This window comes from Lissotriton helveticus, chromosome 4_1 (assembly GCF_964261635.1).
Source record: "Lissotriton helveticus chromosome 4_1, aLisHel1.1, whole genome shotgun sequence".
In the NCBI taxonomy this organism is placed as follows: Eukaryota; Metazoa; Chordata; class Amphibia; order Caudata; family Salamandridae; genus Lissotriton; species Lissotriton helveticus.
Genome location: NC_136063.1, coordinates 1,857,484,396 through 1,857,507,048, shown reverse-complemented (window position 1 = coordinate 1,857,507,048; position 22,653 = coordinate 1,857,484,396). Strand labels below are relative to the sequence as shown.

The 22,653-nt window shown below is 46.7% G+C and overlaps 1 protein-coding gene across 1 annotated transcript in view; it reads right to left on the bottom strand.

The window, feature by feature from the left end:
* Positions 1-22,653, bottom strand: part of CHMP1B (charged multivesicular body protein 1B) — a 218,790-nt gene that overhangs the window by 34,901 nt on the left and 161,236 nt on the right. The window contains exons 4-7 of the mRNA XM_078688513.1: positions 10,834-10,902; positions 10,634-10,741; positions 4,771-4,814; positions 4,489-4,561 (exon numbers count right to left, since the gene is read on the bottom strand). Of these exons, the coding sequence (XP_078544639.1) occupies positions 4,489-4,561; positions 4,771-4,814; positions 10,634-10,741; positions 10,834-10,902 (294 nt within the window). The remainder of the gene's footprint in view (positions 1-4,488; positions 4,562-4,770; positions 4,815-10,633; positions 10,742-10,833; positions 10,903-22,653) is intronic.

Genomic DNA, 22,653 nt, shown 5'->3' with positions numbered 1-22,653 from the left:
GGACGGTATGCTGGGTGGTGTAGAAGTGAGTTCCAGGCAGTAACCATACTGGATAATTTGTCTCACCCACTTGTCGGTAGTGATAGCGTTCCAGACTGGTAGGAATTGTGTTAAACTGCCTCCGACTGGTGTTAAATGGTCTGGAGGGAGTGTGAGCGTTCAGAGGACTGGTTTCTGGCATTACAGCCGTCTTCAGCCCGGCTTGCTTGAATCCAGTGGCAAAGTGAGATTCAGAGTGGGCTTTTGGCCGCCATAAGTGTGGCAGGGTATGCTCAGACGTGAGTCCCTTGCTCACTTTGCCACTGGATTCAAGCAAGCCGGGCTGAAGACGGCTGTAATGCCAGAAACCGGTCCTCGGAAGCTTGTTTCTGGTCCAGGGAAGGCATGGCTTGGCAGTTCGGGCTGGACTGTTCCCATGAGGCACAGGGTCAGACTGATTTGCATATAGCTATGTCTGAACTGGGGTGGCAGAGTGGGCTAAAGAACGGTGATGGATTAAACCCAGATCTTTTGACTGGGTGTGAGTGTTTGATTGATTCAGATGCTCCGTCCATCACCACCCCCTTTTGTACCGCATACTGATTATACTCAGCACATGCCATGCCTTGATCACCATGCTCCCCATTCCAAAGCTAACAGCATCATGGTCTGTCTTTTGCGCATAATGTACACACCCATTATAAGCTTCAAGGCAATTCCTAAAGGTGACTAGAATAATGTTGTGGTTTTCAAAACATGACAAAAACTTTCTTTTGAATGGGGCTGCCACACTTTACACATACAAAACTTATGTAAGACATTCTGAGGAGCAAAACTTCATATTTTCATGTGCCCTGAGCCAGAACATATACATGATCCAGACTGTCTACGTGCCATATGGGAACCAATTAACTCGAGTGTCAGCACCTCTGAGAGGGAACAGAGATAGTCGGGTGTTGGCCCACCATTACCCAGGAAATTAAACAGCTCTGGGTTCTGTGCATACCTCAGTTTCTCGAGGAGCCACCTGAGCTTAACATAAACACAATCCTAACATTGTTGAGCTTGGTCAGCCTTTGTGGATTGGATGTTGGTGGTGTCCACCCTTTCGTTATTGAGCCCTTCTCGGATGACCCACATTAGGACTAAATTAAATATCAATGAAATGGGTGTGTGAAGAAACATATTTACACCTTGTTGCAAAGTCACTCCTTCTTGGATGGTCACCTCACTTCGGGTGGTCAAGTACAGTTTTCTGTTTTTTTTGGGACTCATATGCTGGTAAATTTGAACTTTAACACCGCGACACTGCTATCCAGTGCATAATGTATGTGTTCTGACCTTCAAATCAAAGTCGAAATTGGCTTAAAACCACATTTGGCATGTTTAATTTTTACTATAAGGCCATTGTTTTTGGTGTAACAACTACACATATGTATGTAAAATTATATGCCACATGTGGATTGAAACAATATATTGTGCCATCAACTTTGCAACCCTGAAAACATGCCAAAGGCATTCACTGAGGCCTGGAAAATTTACAGAACGACTTGTGAAAATAAACTCTTTCACAGGCCTAAAAAAACGCTTCTAAACGCTAAATAAGTCAACCCTAAAATTACCTTATTGCCCATAAGGAAGGGTTCATAGTGCTTAGAAGTTCGGTTTATGTAAATTAATCGCAGCAGGCACCTTAAGTGAATAAATCATCAAAACCGATTTTCACTTCATTGGGGCTAGCGGTTTGTAAAGGAAATACCATTAAAGCAGAGTAAGTCACTATTCTTGCATCATCCAGTGGGAAATAGCTACTGTAAAAGTTCAACTACTTTTCCAGTTTAAAAAAAATCATTGGTAAAGTCAGATTTTTTTTTCTAACATGTTAGGAAATATAATTGCCTAAGCACCTACAGGCCTTAGTCCAAAGTCCAAAGCAGCTGCTCTACCTGTAATTAGATGTGCAACCCCTTCCACGCACCACACAATGGACAACTCTGACAGGTCTTACTGAATGGAAAGAGATGATTAATCTGAGCTTAGCAGTGTCAAATCCTGCATAACAGGTCGGTCTGAGGCAAATGTAAAACGTTTGCGCCTTTGAAAGAGATGAAACTGGTCTAAATCACAATTCTTGTGTATCCCATGTATGGTTATTGTAGGACCCAGCTTTATCTCACTAGACGTCGGGCACATTATTGGATGTGGGTTTAGGGACTGCTTCAAACTGGCTTTTAGTGTTAGCTGTGGGCGGACATAATGAATGTTTCCAGAGCATCCCCCTGCCCCCCACCCTCCCAACTCTAAGAGTCCATGTTTACTGTGGCTAAACATTTTGCCCATCTTGAATTTGCCCCAACACATTGCATTTTGAGCCTGTTTGCAGTAAGGCAAACAGGAAGTACTGAAACAATAGGGAGGCCTGGGAACATTTATTCTATTGGTCAGGGATGGTCTAGGATTGTATAAGGGTGTCCACCACACACATGTTGGTGACCGCTACCAAGCTGGATCTTCACTCAGTCTTCCTAAGAACATTGCTGGACTTGTGAAAGGATACCAGGCAGATTAAAACTGCTGATCTTGGCACCTGTGAGAGAGACCCAAGGAGGTTCAACCCCCTTCCACATGAAATCAAAGGACAAAAAGGTCTTCTAGTATCAGACCGATGACCCCCTGGGTGGTGACAGGAACATAAAAAGAAGTTTAAGAGGGAATTACTGTGAACAATCCCAGTGGACTACTGGCAGCTGTACTGGGACTGGACTTTGCTGTTGGCCTCTACTGCCTGACACCCTAAGAATCTCTAAGTGCCTTCCCCTGAGGTTCTGGGGCTTAGTGTATTTGTGTGTTTGTTTAAGCACTTATAAAATGTTTCCCCCAGAGCTTCAGCAGGACCCGCTGGAAAAAGTATCTCACCAGCAGTTCCACATCATTAGAATGAATTTCAGCTTCATCTCGCAATGAGCTCTCTATACCTCTGAAAAATGACCAAGTCAGTCTGAGATGAGAATTAGAAAATTTCAGTGAGAAACCTAGAAAAGCTCCAGAGCACCAGTGGGACCAACATGCATCATGTATCAAGCCTTCGGTTCCATTGCAGCAGCTACAGTTTTAGTGGCTTTTACATGGAGGGGATTTTTCTTGTCAGAAAGTGACAAAGTCCCATTCTACTTTGGAACTTACAGTAACATTCAATATTTTTCATAAAAAAAGTGACAAAGTAAATTTCCTGAAGTGGAAATTAGAAACCTTTTCTAACTTTCTGACTTAGTCTTTCACCAAGACACATCCACCTGGCGTATACAACTAGGGCTCTATTGCAGTCAGCCTAAAATGTACATCTTTCTCCTGGTCTACAGTGACTATTGACTTAGTGCTTTTTCCTGGGTGCTTTTTCACGTTAATTTATTTTAAAAAATCCTATCTCGGATTTCCCTAATTTGATATCTGTTACTTTGGACTTCTTCTACTCAACTTTTTCTTTTTACTTTAACATTGGTTGTGGAGTATTATTATGTTTTGTGACACTTTTTCAACAGCTTATGGCAGGACAGGACAAGCTTGCATTTGCTAGGAGGGAGCACTATCAGCTTCCCCTGAAGTGCTGCAGGAGTTGGGAGGCCGCTGGGCTGTGATTCTGCCCGCAGCATATGCCACTAGAGCAATAAAGACAATATATACAAGTCTGCTATGATCATGTTTGGAGTTTCCAGATCAGAGAATTCCAGCCTAGAGAGTCTTGGAACTGCAGATGACATAATTCCACCCACAGTTGTTGCTCCAGGCAAAACTGTCACTCGTAATAGAGCCCAAGTGCTAAAACTTGCAGGAATAGCAAGCCCTGATAACTGGTGGTACCAATATACCTTGGATAGGTATTGGAATCCAATGACCCAAGAAGTGCAACATCAGCTGTGAACTCCACCTTCAATAAATGAATCCTTCAGGAAGACTTCCTTCAATTGGAAAAAAAGTGTTAAGATGGACTGAGAAATAAAAAAAAGTCGAAAAATAGAAAGGGGAGAGGGGGGGAATGTACGTGCTCCGAGTGGATCAAAAGAGCTATTCCACAGACATTCACCCCCTGTGTAGAGGTTGAGCGACTGATCTGGGGGAAAGCTTTATGGCTATGCAGGGGATGTGAAATGAGTGACACTTGTGTTTGAACTTCAAATACGTAGCAATCGGCAAAAAGAAAAATTCCTTTCTGCTGTAAACCGTCATAAATAAAGAGTAGGATGGAGATAAACAACTTTTTGTAGAGGAAAGTAAATTGCCTATATAGTTCAAATAGGTTTTCACTAGTAACTTTGCCAGCTTCAACACCATTGAACCATACAGCAGAACTTGCCATTCATAATGCATGAAATTGAGAGCATCCTCACAAGCAACAAATTCTAATAACAGGAGGGGAGCCAATGGCAGTAGATGAGCAAAGACTGAAGCGCTGAAAGGCAAAATGAAATCAATCATTGAAACTAGTATGTGAAAAATGATCAGTGGCTCTACCTGTTCTGTAGAGGCAACACTTGCACCAAGAGAACCAGTCTGCCCTTGTGGTAGTTCCATGTTCAGATCAAGGCTGCAATTAAAATTAGGTTTCTTTAAATATCAACCAGAAAACAGATGTGTGCACATGCAATTCCAGTTCCACATTCTGATAAGGTATAACAAGCCTTTGAAAACAGAAACAAGTCGGAAATTGGACACCAGAATTGTAGCAGAAATACACAGCAAGTGTAAAAGGGATACATGCTTCCGACCTTTCGAAGTCAATTTAATTCCACTTACCCAGCCTCATCGGCCATTTCGTGCAACAGATTATCCACTTGACTCTAGAAGAAGAAAACAAATTTTATTAATTAAAACATCCTGCAAATATTTAACATCGAAGCTACAACAAACAAGTATTAACTTCTGCTACTTTTATGTAGCAAATGCAAAGTTTTCGGAAATTGTTTTAATCAAGTTCACACCATGTGCGAGTGGGTGGGGATCAAGGGGGAAGGGAGTGATAGGAAAGGTCTATGTCAAGATCATATTAAATGATGATGAACGCCATTGTAGGATTCAAACTTAATACCAAAATCAAAGCTTACATATTTCAAGTCTATTGGCAGTCAATAACTTTTAAATGTATGTTAACAAAAATCGACCAGTCAAAGGATAAATTAACAATTAAAGCTAGAGAAATACCAGAGAGGTTGGCAAAAATAAATGATTTATTTGCACTCTTGGGTACATCAATGCGAAATAATTCGTTCTTATGAGGTGTCAAAATGAAACTAGATTGTTCCACTATCATTCCTCTATTCCTAGAAACCTATGTGGAGATGTGGTTGAGGGGGGTGGGGGGGCGGAGGCTACTAGTGAGTAGCTCAGCATAACTGAGGAATTTCTGTGTATTTTAGGTTTTGGGTTATTCCTGTTATGTCCCTTTTACTGAAACTTTATCTAGCATTTAAAAAATAAAATTGTATTACACCAGACAGTATTTTAGCACAGTAGGAAACATTAGTTCACGTACTGCATTGCAGTGAATTTTCGATGTTCTGTGGGGATACATTTTTACATAAATCTTGAAATTTCCTATACTGTTGCCCCTCAAGCCTCTATTATTGACTTAGGTAATATCCAGTGCGCTCTGGCGCTTACTTTTGATCATGCACCACATTTAGTGCCCATGCCCATAGGGCACAGCCTTCAGCCATGCCCTTTGAACAGTACCAATGCCAGTGAAGCCTCCTGGGTACCTCCTCTGGTCATGTCTAGCAGGTTATGGCACAAAGTATGGCCATTGGCCACAACCTATTTATTTATTTATTTGTGCATCTTGTACCGCGCAAACTAAAACCCGAAGGTGTCAAGGCGCCTAACAAAGGAATCAGAAAAGCATGGCATGACTACTCATACGCTTGTACAAAAAGGCGTGTTTTAAGGGCAGCTCTGAAGGTTTGAAGAGAAGGGAGGGACCTAAGCTCAAGTGGGAGGTCGTTCCACCATTTAGGAGCCAGAAGGGAGAAGGCCTTACCACCCCATCTGGCTTTCCGGACGCGAGGGACGTGGAGAAGAAGGTGATTAGAAGAGCGGAGAATCCTACCGGGATTGTAGTAAGTCAGGATGGGTCCTACACCTTCTCCCATGGTGTCATGTCTGACCCTGATGTTGGTACAGGGCAGGCGGAGGCGGAAGGGGAGGGGCCGGAAGTACAGAGGGAAAAAGTGGTATGGCGATGGCAGAGCTAGAATAAAGAAGCTGCCATAAGAGCTCTGAGGTGCGAGTCTTCCTTGGGGGGGCCAGAGTATATTACACAGGCGACGAGGGTGGGATATTGGCAACCCACCACTTCTGCTCCCTCGCTGCGAGCGTGCAGCCGAAGACCAGCCTGATAAGCGCGTTGGCGCGAAAAGAGTGCGCGCTGCCTGAGCGCTGTGCCAAAGACTGAAGACACGAAAAAGGGTGAGTCCAGAGCAGCGACTACCCTTGTGAGAGGCAGTGAGAGAGACTGAGGCAGATATTAAGGATAAAGACCCACGTCCTCCCCGGCGGCCATCTTTGAGTCAGGCACCGTCTATAGGATAACACTGGCTCTCACCTCGGTGGCCATTTTGAAGTCAGGCAGTTCCATAAAACTTCACACACAAAAAAACTGTGAATTCCAGCAAATAAAGCCTCGCCCGGCCTGGGGAGCCTGCACCCCTGCCCAGGATGTCAGTAGAAGCTGACACTTCACGTCCAGCAGCCTTGGGATCCGCCCAGCAAGCCCCGCAACCGCGTCCATTGTTGCTAGGAGTGTCATATCTGCGCCAGAACCCCTAGAGCTGACGTCCGGGAACAGCATGGGGCCCAAATGGAAAAGCTGGGTTGAGGATTTCAAGGACTTCATGACGGGGTCTCAAGTGCAAGACTCCAAGCAAAAACTGATAGCTCTGCGAAACCTGATAGGGAAAGATATCGCACAGATCATCAAAGAATTGCCTGCTGCCAGTGCCGCCTCATACGAAGATGTTAAAGGAGCTCTAGATCGGAAGTTTCTCCACAAACTAAACTTAGACTACGAGCTGTATACGTTCAACCTTGCGTCGCAAGAAAAGGACGAACCAATGTGTGACTTCATTGCTCGCATTCGGCACCTAGCCCAATATTATGAATTCGACACGTTCAACACCGAAGACGCGCTGCGACTGCGCATTATTGAAGGGTGCCAGTCAGAATCACTACGCTGCCGACTGCTAAAGAAACATTACACGCTTGAAGAAATAGAGGAACTCACTCGCATCAATGATCGAGCGGAAGACCATGCCAAGAAAATGGAAGCCAGCAAGTCTGAGAAAAAGGAGCATGCTTTCCGAATGCAGTCTCACACAGACTCGAAGCGCCATTCCGACCACCGCAAGTCGGGAAGACCGACACAGACCTTCCGTGCAACCTCCTCGAGCACCGGAACCCGAAGCAGTCGGACAAGCAGGCCAGCCTCAAAATGCTACAGATGCGGACAAGATTACCCACACTCAGGACAGTGTCCTGCCATAGGACAGCAGTGTCACCGCTGTGGAAGAGAAAACCCCTTCAAAGTAGTCTGTCAAACACGAAGGTCGGAAATGAAGACAGCCAAGTCAAGCTCAGAAACCCGCCACCATGCAAGAGCAGTGAGGGGAAGGAAAAGCCGCTCATCCAGCTCATCAAGGTCGAGCGCCCAGTCAGTTAACTCATACAGATCCCAGAGGTCGACGTCCCGGGGGTCGTCGTCTCCCACACCTGTCTCGCAGGACAACGATGAATACGTTTGCATGGTATCAGACCCTGACAGATTGAAGAAATACCAAAGATTGAACATCCAAATAGGGAGTCACCCCGCCAAGTTTGTACTAGAATCAGGAGCGTCCTTGAACTACATATGTGCCATGGAATGCCAAAGCATGAAACCTCAGCCAAAACTGGAACTGGCCGCTGTTTGAGTCTACACCTGGATGTCCAGGGAACCACTACCATGCCTGGGACAATTCCGCACAACTCTGACCTATAAGGATCGACAGATCCAAGCTCACATCCACGTGATCGAGGGTCAAGACGCAGCGGATTGCCTTCTCAGTTTGTCGACAGCAGAACACCTCAAACTTGTCGAACTTTTATACACAGTAGATGACTCCCCAGACATTTCCAACAAGTTCCCAAATCTCTTCAAAGGCCTTAGGAAGCTTAATCAGTTCAAAGTCAAACTGCACATCAACGAGAAAATATCACCGATGGCGCAACACCACAGGAAGGTGCGGTTTCATCTGCAACAGGCAGTAGATGACGAGCTACAGGACTTGCTGAGGACAGATATCATTGAACGATCCACAGGGCCCACTCCCTGGGTATCACCAGTAGTGGTAGAGCCCAAGAAGGGACAAGACAACAAAGTACGCTTGTGTGTGGACATGGGGTCTACTCCCGTCACAGCACCGAAGGTATTCTTGGCGGACCCCCACCATTCAACCACTCTCCATAGTGGGTGAGCCCATCTGTAACTAGACGTTGGAGCGGGAGGCCCTCCCTTCATCAGGCAGCTCGCAGCTTCCCATATGCTAGACACTTTCAGGGGGTGTTGATACCTGAGAAGGCTGCGACTGGCAGGGGCACTCGTGGGGGGCCATGTAATATTCTTAGTGTGCACCTAAGGCCAATGTAACACTGTGGCTTGAGAAAATCCGGGTGCTCCTGTCATACTATCTGGTTGGCAAAGCCGATGGCTCCTGTGGTTGAACATACCGAGATGGGTAAGTCAAAACCAAAGGGGATGATGGACGGAGTGTTGAACATTGCAAGCACTGACCCCCGGACAACTGATCTAGGTTTAATCCATCATCATTCTTTAGCTCACTCCGCTACCCCAGTTCAGACATGGCCATATGCAAATCAGTCTGACCCAGTGCCTCATGGGAACAGTCCAGCCCGAACTGCCAAGCCATGTCTTCCCTGGACCGGAAACAAGCATCCTAGGACCGGTTTCTGGCTAATCAGCCGTCATCAGCCAGGCTAGCTTGAATGCAGTGGCAAAGTGGGCAAGGGACTCACATCGGGGCATACCCTGCCAACTTAGGGCGAACAAAGCAAAAACCAAAGGGGATGAGGGACAGAGTGTTGAATATTGCAAGCACTCACCCCCAGTCAACTGATCTAGGTTTAATCCATCATCATTCTTTAGCTCACTCCACCACTCCAGTTCAGACATGGCCATATGCAAATCAGTCTGACCCTGTGCCTCATGGGAACAGCCCAGCACAGAACTGCCAAGCCATGTCTTCCCTGGACCAGATACCAGCATCCTGGGACCGGTGTCTGGCTAATCAGCCGTCATCAGCCAGGCTAGCTTGAGTACAGTGGCAAAGTGAGCAAGGGACTCATGTCTGGGCATACCCTGCCAACTTAGGGCAAACAAAGCAAAACCAAAGGGATGATGGACGGAGTGTGGGACATTGCATTGCACCTTTCCATGAACCATTGCACTCAGCACACACATATTCATTGCACACTGTTCAGCACTGAAGCTTTTCTATCTTTAATCAGTGTGTGCTTATTTTGAAAACACATGCACTGCCAGCAAGCACATTCACTATGTGTGCACTACACAACTCTTCAACAATTATGTACTGTACTACAGGCAAGCACACATGCACCCAGCACCTGCGGCCCTCAACTGCGCGCGCACAGCATCTCTCATGTAATGTATTCCTCTCAGACATACATATACCCAGTGCACCAGTGCACGTACTAACCACACATGCACTGCACAGTACTGCTTCACCCTTGTACTGTACCTTTCCAAGGCACACATACATCCAACGCAGAGTCACTACTCCTGCGCTGCGCAGCACTCCACATCTACCTGATGTAGGCCAAGGGTGAGTTAAACCACACAGCAGCTGGACTTTTAAAAAAGTGAGTGAGCCCGTCTGGCTCATTCCAGTGACACGGTAAAAATGTTCTGTTCACTACTATGATCACTACACTGTATGCTGCCACCACCACGCGTGTGCTGCTTAACTCAAGGTCAAGGGGATAGCCTTCCACCACTATTAATGTATCGATTTGAGTACCCCTCCTGGTCCAGCATGACCGCAACCCATGAGACAGGCCTATGTCATGGTGCACATGCATGATTAGTTTTCACCTATAGCAAAAGCAACAAAAAAAACAAAAAGAAATCAGCATTCAGAATCCAGAGTACAGTTGGGGACTCAGGGCAGGGGTAAGCGCCTTTACTATGCAGAGGACTTTTACATCCCAAAAGAATGCTTGCACATTCAGGGCTGCAAAAAGTTTAAAACTGAGAAGCTTTTCCAGACTTGACTGCTGATGCAGCCAATTCCCAGTTGACAAAGAAAGAAACAAGCATGACAGAGTAAAAAGTGCTCCTAGGGTTATAAATGCATCTAAAGAGGGTCCCTTCTTCACTAGCACCTTAATAAGAAACACGGCTGAGAGCATGCTGAAAAACAACTGAGCTAAAATAAGAATAATTTAATAAAATGAGAATACGGTCACATACTCAATCTAAGCTATATCCTCTTCTTCCAATGAGTCAATAACGCAGACTCGCAGAAAAACAAGGTCAACATGAGACTCTATGTTGATAAATTGAGAGGAGTTTGAATTAAAGGACACTTACTTGTGGTGTTGTTAATGTAGTAGTGCTGCTCATCGTGTCTTCCATTTGCTGTGTTTGAACATCAAGTGTTTCAAACTGGTTCTCAAATTTGTCCATTAAGGCAGAAATCTAAATAAAAATAAATGCATTTAGATTAATCAAATTAAACGAACCCAATGACATTTCACAGAAAACCTCAAAGTAGGCAAACTCTGACAAACCTTCTCTAGGTTCATGCTTTTCAATGTAGCATCCATAGACTTTACTACGCCTGCCATCGATTTTGTCACCTGCAGGGTGGAATCAAACCAGAAAGATAATTAAATCAACTATTTAAATGAACACCTTATTTAAAATGTTGTAGTGAATCTTCAATTTTGTAATCTTCATCGAAGTATACACACTCAGATTAACAGTGAAAATCCTAAACTTGTGTTTAATTCTGTAACCATTCACAAGAATACAAGGGAGAAAATGGCACAATTGGAGTCACAAATCTTTTACAATAATGCCTATATTCATAACAAACGTAATTTCTTTAAAGATAATGGATGTTTGGGGAGTAGAATGTTTGAAACAATGAGGTCTAAGTGGAATTCCTGGACTGGTAATTTAGGAAATAAACATCTAAACTGTGCAGTTAGTCCTCGTTTTATTTTGAGAAATTCTTCACCTTGTATCGGATACCGAGAGAGGGCGGATAAGAGAAGGACCAATTCTAAAGGGGTCATAAAATATCAAATATTTGGAATGTACAGATCTACTATTCGATATGAACAATCTCCCAGTTTAGAAGTTAGTAAAAAAGAATTGCAGGCGACAGACACAGCTCACCAGCCACATCTTGGAAGAAGGTTTTTCTTAAGCGCTAAAGTCTTACCAAGATTCCTAGCAGCGGGAAAGAAGAAAAAAGCAAAACATGACTTGCGAAATGGAGTCGAGACCAAATTGTGCAGGTAATGCAACAGGCATGAGTTGGTTATGGTGACAAGCCAATTATAAAGGCTATTGGCTTAACTGGTGTATTGGAAAACGTTAGGTCAGAGGCCACATGTCTGATCTGTTTATTATGAAATGTTAAAACAAAGGCAATACGTAGGACTTATTTCTTTCAAGAAGAAACATGTGAAAGCCAAAAGTCTTTTACAGATGGATTGTTATTACACTGTGTAAAGTCTGCTGGTGTTACCCAGAATCTCAGATTACCGTAGTATTGAAGATATGTTAACGGTTATCTCTCTTGCATGCCATGAGGGTAAAAGATTTGCATTCTAATAATCTTTCTTAGGTCCTCTTAGGATAACTTGTAAATTGTTTTGCCAGCTGTAATTTTGTACTCATTTGCTTTTTTATGACTATTGCCTTGTGGCAAAGATTGTGCTCAATAACGTAGGCCTGAGTTGGTTATTTTGAGAAACCAGTGAGAAAGATCGATAAATATGATCTTTAATGTGCGGTTAATTACACTCATTACAATCAAAGTCCAAACTACGTGGAAAAACAATACACAAAAAAATGAGCAATAGAAAAAGAAGAACAGTTATAAATGGTGTAAAAGGAAAAATGATGTATTAAAATCAACATTTTAAAAAGTTTCTAAGAAATGGGGAGCCCTTGTCACCACAGTCTGGGGGGCTCCGATTTTGACCTCCTTCGGTGGCTTCATCTAAATCAGGGCCTGATTAGTTGAAAAACGTTCCCAACCCTGGCGGGTAAGTCATAGTGTAGGAGTGATTCAGGAAGAGACATGGTGAGGTTATATGTGGGGGGGGGGGGGGGGGGCGAAGCGGGGTCGGGTCGACCCACTGTTCTGGACTGCATAAACAGCATGTCGATAAAGTACTTTCAGGGGCAGGTATCATCTGGACTGGTGTTGCTGCAGGTATAGAAATTCCTGGGGCGCCAAAAGAACTTTCAGGGCCCATTTTCATGTCAAATGAAGCTGCCATGGGTGTAGGTTCTTATAAGGAGCAATATAGTCTTGGACTTTGATACCCTCAGGGCCAGGCCGCAGTAGGGGCTATTACCCGTTATCCAGTACCCCATACAGGTCGTTAAGAGTATATATTGTGCAGAGTGATCAAGCGTCAAATGTTAACAGCATTGTAAAGGTTCAAGGACATGAGGGGGTGGTGGACGGTGCAGCTACCGATTTCACACATTTCACAAAACAAGCAGATAGATGCGCTGAAGCGGCACACAGGCAGGCTTCTAAAGGGCCTAGACAGGTCCGGACATTTAAAATGTGCCATACTGGTCAAACCCAATATTTCCTACCAGGCGCAACTTATAACAGATGCAGGGAACATGTATCAATGATTCCTCTCCTTTGGCACAGACGCGCTATTATCTGTCATAGTTATCCAGATAGTGGAGTCCATACCAATAGGATTTTAGAGGTATTAATCCAAATTGCAAGCCCATCAACTGTCGCTGCATGCTCGAGTTAAAGGACGAGAGAGATAAGATGGAAGGACCCCTGACTCATACAGAGTTGAGGTCCAACCTCCGTTTGCCAAATTGTTCATGGCCTGCACGTCATGATCCGTTGATTTGAGCCTTGCTTGCCTGATCAGCAATTTGGCAGTCGAGGGTACCAGCAGGTCACTTGACAAAATATCGCTTGTCTCTACTGTCTCTAGGGCATAATTTAGATACTTGTGCCAATTTATCGCCAGATTGCTTATCACTCTCCAAATTATCTTTAACGTATTGTTCTTCACCAGCTTGGCTTTAAGGCTGTAAGCAGCAAACTTCGCCTTTACTAACCAGTGCTGGGAGGATAACCTCAAACTCTTGTCGAATTTGGGCAGGAGATGTGCAATTAGCGAGCGAAAATACTCTTTGGTTGGACAGAGCGCTGTTCTTCTGTTACTAATTAGCCATTTTTATCTCTGAATGTCATTGCCCCAAAGGCGATGGTAGGGTGGAATTTGCACCCCAATACCTTTAAGTGTGGGGTGGGGGGGGGTTATAGATCTGGATTCATTCGTGATTTTTGCAACTTGCAGCAATTATCATAACCTTCATTTTAGTTATGTTTATCTTCAGGTTATTGGTCCTACAGTAGATGGCGAGTGCATTAAAAACTCTCTGGAGGACAATCAGCATTAGGTCAAGGAGGTCAGTTTAGTCCGCATACTGGAGCGATTGAACTTTGAGGTCGGCCATCTTTGGTGGAAGTGCTCTCACCGTTCTCACCATCGCCAGATCATCTGGCAGGTCGGCTAAGTAAGGGTTGAATAATCGAGGCTGCAATATGCAACCTTGCTTAAAGCCTTTATTTGCCCATATTTTATCTGTGGTGGTTCGCCTGGTGCAAACTCTTATTTTCACCCTGGTGTCAGAATATAGGGCAATAATGGCTTACAGTTAATTTTCGGGGATGCCCCAGGTATTCAGTTTTAGACAGAGTTTTGATCTTGAGACACTGTCAAATGCCGTTTGGGAATCAATAAACCCTGCATAAAGGGTCTTGCCCTTTGAAGCTACGGTAACTTCACTCAAGTGGGAGATGCAGAAAAGATTATCTTTGATATGGAAGCCCTTTTGAAAGCCAGTTTGAGTCAAGTGAATCAACTTCTTTTCCTCCACCCAGACTTGGTGCTTCCGGTGTAAAATGCTGGCAAAGCACTTCTGTGTTGAGGAGACGAAAGTTCACAGTAAATGATCAGGAGGAGCCCCTCCATGATTCTGGGATGGTTGCCCCCAGTAGAAATTCCTGCAATAGGGGCGCCTTTACTGAGGCTTATCGAGGCGGGTCCATTTATATACTATAGCTAGGATGCCGCTTGGTCTTGGGCACCCCTGGTAGGCATTGACTTGATGGCTGTCACCACTTGGCCCAGGCTTATTGATGACATGCCTGAAGGGGCTGTACTTAGTGATGCTGTTTCCCTTTTGGATCTCTCTTCAGGACCCTTAAGCTCAGACGGCCAGGTGGTCTACATATAGGTCTTAAATGTGGGACTACCATTCTGAGAGGATAATGTTGGCAGCAGGTGCCTGGTATTGTAAGTTGAGCATTTATCTATCCATAGCCAGAATTTTCTCTGATCTTTAGGTTTTATAATCTCATGCTATTCAGCCCATCTTTGGGTCTCCTCTTCCTTCCTTTGCACGTAGAGGGGTTTCCTATATTCTAGTCATATAGTGGCAACCCTGGTTCGCAGCCATTTATTCACCCCTCCCCCTCCCCCGTCCTGGCTAAGCTTTTCAAAACTTTATTTAAACTTTGTTATAGGGCCGCTATTTGGCTATTGCCATTTGCTACAGATTTAATGTGCCCGAGTCCGCGCCTCTCACATGCCATCACAAATTTCCAAGGTGCTTGCTTAAGTAGGCAGACAAGGATCCCCAGGGGTTTGAATTGATGCCTTAATAGCTTACTCAGTGTCTTGTTTAGAAATCAGTCCACAATTGCTCCTTGCACGTCGTGATTTCCCACAAACCACTTTATTTTATTAATGGGCTCAATGTCTTCTTGGTTGCAAATGAGTCTTACTTGTGGACGGTTAAGTGTTAAGACCTGTGCTTCACATGTGAGGATTGCGTGGTACTGGCCATGGTCGGGGTGACTTCAAATTTACTTATGCACTGGAAAAGAGCCAGAGACACCCAGATGTAATCGAGAGTAGCCATCCTAAAGCGAGATATGTGCTTGTAGGCCGCAGGTGAGTCTGATGTGAGTCTACCATTTAATATGTGCAGGCCTAACTGATTTTGGAAGGTAGCTTTGCTACCTTTCTAAGGCAAAGGATGTAGACCTGACTGGTTCACCAGGAAACGTCATTTTCAGTGCCATAGGTCTTACCTGTTTATAATGAAAGCTTACAAAAAAGGCAGGGGGCCAGACTTATTATTATTATTTTTTTTAATGATTTGTTAGAAACAATAGGTCCTCAAGGCCAGATTGATATCACAGGTGTTTAATCCTGAAAATACGTAATTTGTCATATAGCGTCTTAGAGATTTCATGTATGTTAAAACCTGTAGCTGGAATGTTGCTGCATGGAATCTGACAGATTACTTTAGCAGGCAAAGGTTCTGTTATTTGCCACCCCTATGGGGCAGGTCTTGCATTTAAAAAAACTTGTTAAGCCTATTAGAAGGGGCTGTATATTGTTTTGCCAACTATACATTTAGGTTTAAATCCTTTTTTATTGATTTAACAACTGGCAGATCAGTTTGCTTTGCAGGCGGTATCCAATCGTGGGCTACGCAGAGCCCAGGCTGTTGACTTACCAAAAGGTTCAAACAAGTAATGTAAAATAAAGGAAATGGGGTCTCACCACCCCTCCCTCTACCCCCCTCCCCTCCTGCGTTCACTGCCAGTTAAGAGTCGTGTTTGTTGCTTCGTGGTCTGCTGAGTGGTAGTGTTGGATGAGGTAAGGTATAAGAGACGTAAATACCTGGGGCATGTGAGGTCTTGGAACTCCTGAGCAAGTATGGTTAAGCATGGTTGCCATAGGTCTCCAAAGGTCGAGCCTTACCCGGCCAGTGCAAGGTTATCTTCTCCATCCCCAATACATGCCACAAGCGCTGGAGTCCGCTCGTGTGTGGGGGAATGCTAGGAGTTTTCCAGTGGATCAAATTGTTTTGAGTGGCCGTTCCCAAGGCTGTCCCTGTCTGGCATCCTCTTTTGGGCTTGAGGGGGTATGTTGGGGGATGTGGTACTCCCAGAAGGGTGTATGCTGGGAATCTTGGCAGCTCAGTATCAAGGTGTTTGTCGACTTCGTCTAGAATCTGAGACCCATACTGTTGAACATGCTCACATTCCCACAAAAGGTGGACCAATGTTCTGGTTTTCCTGCATCCCCTCCAGCAGTCCGGGCTTTGTGTGGGGTCGACTCGGTGAATGCGCTCTGGGATGTAGTACCATTAAGTGACTATTTTGGTTAGTGTTTCGGTTAGGCCCATGTTACTGGGTGTGTGCCGCGCCCTAAAATATACACCCTCCCACTCCTCACTACTAAGTTCTCGTCCTAGATCCTTCTACCAGCGTGTGCGGCTTGCGTTATATGTGTGCGTATATCGAGTGAACAGCACCTTATAGAGGTCCGACATTAGATTCTTATCTGATGTTCTTGTGATAAGCCAATGTTCATAAGGGGTAAGGTATCTCTGTGCTTGTGGCCTACTGTAAGGGTGTAGTGCCCAGTGTCTAAGTTGCAGATAGTGCAGCCTTTCTGACTCAGGAATTCCATAGTCAGATCTAATCTGTGGGAAAGAGATCATTCCCCGTTTATCAAATAGGTGTCCCAAGGCGCGGCATTCCGTAGCGCGCCAGTGTGTGAAGCAAGTCTCCCCCAACCCTGGGCTAAATTCCGGGTTATCGAAAAGTGGGGTCAGAGGAGAGGGAACTGTAGTCAGCTCATGTCTCGTGTTGGTCTGATCCCACGTTGTTAGTGTGGTTCGTGTAATGTGGGAAGCATATTGATTAGGAGGTCTATGCAGTTTCTTTAGGAAGGCGATCTTCCGGACTGATGTGCCTGCCACCGCTCGGTACTGGAATAGCCTGTGTTTCTCCGACTCAGTGCGGTTCCATTCTACTAGGTGTCGTAAATGAGCGGCTTTGTAATAGAGGTGGATATCAGGGATCCCCAGTCCGCCCTGATTAGGTGGGAAGGTGCTAATGAGTTTCTTCATTTGTGGTTTACAACCCTGCCATATAAAGAGGGAGAGCTCAGACTGTACTCTGTTTAACCATCCTACTGGGGGTCGTAGAGGAAGTGTCTGAAACAGGTATAAGATCTTTGGTAGAATGGTCATTTTAATGGCCGCTATCCTCCTTAGCCATGAAACAGGATAGTTGTTTCACCACTGCAGGTCAGAGCGGAACTGAGTGTGCAATTTGGTGTAGTTGACCGCCGCCGTGGTTTGTTAAGTAGGCGCCAATTGAATTCCCAAGTATGGGGCCGTGTCTCCAGTCCACTGCATTGGGTGCTGGTTCTGGAGGCATATCTGCGTGTGTGGTGACAAGGAGAGGTTGAGAGCAACTGACTTCTCAATATTGACCTTGAACCCTGAGGCCCTCGTGAAGGAGTCTAGCCCCCAGAGCTACAGCTGGGTCCGATAGGATGACTAGCACATCATTCGCGTATAAGCTTATGGTGTGTACATCCCCTCCAAATCGAATTCCTGTGACTTGTGGGTGCTCCCGGACTCTCTGGGCCATATGCTCCATATACAGTGCAAAGAGCAAGGGTGACTGGGGGCACCTCTGCCTTGTTATGTTATGTTATTTTTTATTTGTTAAGCGCACATACGCCCGAAGGCTTCTTGGCGCTGGAGAGAATCAAACATAACAGTACATAAAAGACACAAATCACTACTTACAATAAACCTGAGAAAAAAGAAAAGTTTTGAATGTCTTCCTTGTACCTCTGCCTATGGGGAATGGTGTTGAGGTATGTCCATTAACTCTAACTGACGCCGTAGGGAGTGGTAACAGTTCTCACCCAAGCAGACGCGGGTCATTGCCTGCTTCAAGTAAGGCCAGTGGACCCTATCAAAGGCCTTTTCCGGGTCGACTAGGAGGAGCATAAATTCTCCCGGATCCATGAGTCTTCTTAATAAGATGTAAGACCCTCTTAGTATTGTCGCTAGTCTGCCTGTGAGGGATAAATCCCACTTGGTCGGGATAGATTAGTTCTTGGCATATGGATAGCTAATCTACGCACCAAGATCCCGTTGTACAATTTTAGGTCTATGTTCAGGAGAGAAATGGGGCGGTATGCACCGCAGCTAGTTTTATCTTTGCCGGGCTTGTGAATAACCCCTATTGCAGCCTCAAACATAGACTTGGGGATCGCCCCTGGGGACGCAGAGGTTTTAAAGATCCTGGTTAAGAGGGGTGCCAGCGTAGGACAGAATTGTTTGTAAAAGGCTGCAGTGTAGCCGTCCGGTCCAGGGGATTTGGCTAATTTACGTCTTGAGATGGCCACTGTGACTTCTACTCGTATGTCCGCCTCTAATTGCTCTGAGTGTTCCGGGGTTAGGGTGGGGAGGTGTGCCTCTGTTAGGTAAGCATCCCGATCTGCGTCCTCCAACCTCTGCTCCGCGTATAGTTTGGTGCAAAAATCCCGGAAGGTCTGTGACTAGTCTCCCCATCAGATCTCGTATTTCTTGTACCCCCTGCGACTGTCAGGCATTGCGTAGTTTGTGCACTAACAAATGCCCACATCTATCCCCCCCCCCCCCCCCCCGCCCCCCCAATGTAAAACAAGTGGCGCAGAGGTAGCGCTACATATTCCGCTCTGTGCTTGTCGAAGGCTGCTAATTGTGCCCAGGCTGCAGTCAATTGTCACCAGATTGTAGGTGCCCCTGTCCGCTGGTGGATTTGTTCCAATTCCCTTGTTTTCTTCGTGAGGTCATCTCTCTTTCATCTACGCTTTGCATTATCTGCCGTCGAGATGGCCATTAGCTCGCCCCTAACTACGGTTTTGAGTGCTTCCCATTGTGTTGACATGAGTGTGTCAGGATTTTCATTGTGTGAAAGATAGTCATTAAAAGCGTGCTGTACTTGCTCGACCACGGCTGGGTGTTGCAAAAGGGTGTCTTGATGATGCCAATGTCGCATGGGTCGTTGAGTGGGTGGAAGGGTTAATGTGGCCACTACGGGAGCGTGATCGAACAGCGATCACGCAGAGCCTCAGATCCTATCAGATAGTCGAGTCTGGGTTAGGTTTTATGAGCATTAGAGTAATAGGAATATTCTCTAAGGTGGGAATGGTGACACCTCCAGAGGTCCGCTATGCATAGTTCCTTCAGTCAGGTCAATCCTGCTGCGGAGAACGCGCCTATCAGACCAAAAGCACAAGTTACTTACCTTCGGTAACGATATATCTGTAAGAAACAGTAGTTAGTGTTAGATTCCTTACCTTAGAATATCACCAGGCGTCAGACTGGATCCGGAAAGTTTTGCGTAGCAGTACCCCTGTGCGTCGGTAGGCGTTGTCTGCGGCTCCGAGTCGGTCGTCGGCGCCGGGATGACGTCGCCGGAGTACTTCGACACCGCCCTCGCGGGCTGACGTAAGTTCTTATACACAGCTTTTCCACGCCAGGAACGCAGAGTCATGATAAAAACCGGCACTGGTGCCATAAAACTAGGGCCCTCAAAGGTTTGTACCTTAGCCCTAGATATCGGTTTGCAAAACGGGGAGGATGGGTGGGGCGGTAAGGAATCTAACACCAACTACTGTTTCTTAAAAGATATTTCGTTACCGAAGGTAAGTAATTTGTGCATCTGAAAGAAACAGGTTAGGGTTAGATTCCTTACCTTAGAATAGATACCCCAGCAATACCAACCCGGGTGGTGGGTCTGCGAACCAAAAATCACACAAGAAAGTCCTGGAGAACAGAACAACCGAAAAAGCCGTCTCTCTGGACTTGACTGTTTAGGCAGTAGAGTCCCACGTAGCTGCCCGACAGATGTCCTGCAAGGGGACTCCCAGACCCAGGGCAGTAGTAGCCGCTGTGGCCCGAGTGGAATGGGCCCTCAGCCCAACAGGAGGCTCCTTTTTAGCCAAAGAGTAGCATACCTTGATGCACAACACGACCCACCGAGAGATGGTCCGTTTGTGCACCGCCCGTCCCTTCTTAGCACCCACGTAACCAACAAAGAGCTGGTAGTCCACCCGGAACTGGGGTGTGCGGTCCAGATAGAATGAGGGCACACGTTTTGGGTCCAGAAGGTGGAGCCTCTCTTCCTCTTTCGAGGGATGCGGAGGCGGAAAGAAGGTGGGCAAAGAGATGGTCTGCCCGATGCTGAAGGCTGTGACTACCTTGGGCAGGAAAGAGGGACGCGTTCTCAAGACAACTTTGTCCGGATGGACAGAAAGGAAAAGAGGTTTGGAAGAAAGTGCCTGGAGCTCACTCACTCTCCTGGCAGAGGTGATGGCAACCAGGAAGGCAGTCTTAAGAGTGAGAAGACGAAGAGGGCAATTGTGAAGTGGCTCGAAAGGAGCGCACATCAAATAAGTAAGAACAAGGTTCAAGTCCCACTGAGCCATCACGAAAGGAACAGGAGGAAACATGTGAGTGATGCCCTTCAAGAATCTATTTACAACAGGGGACTTGAAAAGAGAAGGCTAATCAGGTAGCCTTAAAAAGGCTGAAATGGCAGAGAGGTAGCCCTTGATAGTGCCCAGAGCAGAGCCCTGCTGCGCAAGAGAAAGAAGAAATAGGAGAACCTCTGAAAGGGGGGCAGAAAGAGGATCCATAGCCTTTGCTGTGCACCATGCCACAAATTTGTTCCACCTGCAGGCGTATACTGATTTTGTGAAGGGACGCCTGGCTACCAGAATCACATCACAGACTTCAGGAGGCAAGTCAAATGGCCTCAACTGTCCCCGCTCAATCTCCACGCATGGATGTGGAGACTGGACAGGTTTGGGTGGAGGACCGTCCCCTGCTGCTGAGACAGAAGGTCCTCCTGAAGAGGCAGACGAATCGGGGGATCATGCTGAGTAGCTCGGGATACCAGTATCTTCGTGCCGAGTCCGGAGCCACCAGGATGACTTGGGCCCGGTCCCGCCTGATCTTCTTCAGCACTCTGGGCAGAAGTGGTATAGGCGGAAAGGCGTACAATAGACCGCAGCTCCATTCGCGACGAAAAGCGTCTCCGAGCGAGTGCCGCCTTGGAAATTCCAACGCGCAGAACTGATGACATTGCGCATTCTCTTCTGAGGCGAATAGATCTAACCAAGGCTCTCCCCACTGCTGAAAGAGCACTTGCGCCATGTCCGAGTTCAGACGCCATTCGTGATCCATCATGCACCGACGGCTGAGTTCGTCCGCCCTGGCGTTCAGTGAACCTGCCAGGTGTTGAACCACCAGCGTCAAGCCCTAATGTTCCAGCCATTGTCAGAGGCGCAGAGCCTCCTGATACAGGGTCCACGACACCAACCCGCCCTGTTTGTTGGAGTACCACATGGCGGTGGTGTTGTCCGTCAAAACACCTGCACTACACTCCCCCAGACAGAGGGGAAGAATGCTTTTAGTGCAAGTCGGATCGCCCGCAGCTCCAGAAGGTTGATGTGGAGCCGGGACTCCGCCGGAGACCAGATGCCTCTGATCTCCAACTCTCCCATGTGGCATACCTCCCCCCCCCCCAGCCCAGGAGGGACGCATCCGTCAAGACTACGTGCTCCGGGTGGGGTAGAGAGAGGGATCTGCCGCTGACCCAATCGCGGTCCGTGAGCCACCACTGCAACTGTCTTGCAGTGCCCTCCCGAGATCAGGACGGGGTCGGACAGGTTGCCTTGATGCTGTGCCCACTGAAACTTCAGGTCCCACTGCAGAGCCCGCATCAAAGGCTGAAAGATCGGAATCAAAGCCTGAATATCCCGAACCCGCTGGAGGACAAACCCGAAACCGCGCAGAGTGCAGAACCGCTCCGATGAAGAGGAGCTTCTGAGAGGGACACAGGTGTGACTTCGGCACATTGATGGAGGTGCAGGAGGTCGGCCGTAGTCTGTAGGTGGCTGACGATTGTCTGGGGCGAGACTGCCTTCAACAACCAGTCGTCGAGATAGGGGAAGACTGGCACCCCCAATCTGCGCAGGTGAGCTGCGACCACAGCCATCACTTTCGTTAACACCCGAGGGGCGCTGGTAAGGCCGAAGGGGATCACGATAAACTGAAAGTGCTCATGGCCTACCGTGAACCGCAGGTAGCGCCGGTGGGTAGGCAGGACGGGGATGTGAAAATAAGCGTCCTGCAAGTCCAACGCCACCATCCAGTCTCCAGGGTCTAGGGCAGCTGAGACCTGAGCCAAAGTTAGCATCTTGAAATTCTCCTTCCGGAGGAAGCAGTTGACATTCTGCAGGTTCAAGATAGGATGTAGGCCCCCTTTGTCCTTTTTGGGAACCAGAAAGTAGTGGGAGTAAAACCCACACCCTATTTCTGGCCCAGGAACGCGCTCGATGGCCCCCTTGGCCAAGAGGGCCGTATCTTCCTCTTGCAGAAGTTGCAAGTGATCCCCCGACATGCGGTGGTACCGCGGTGGCATGGCTGGAGGGGTCGCCTCGAAGGGGCGG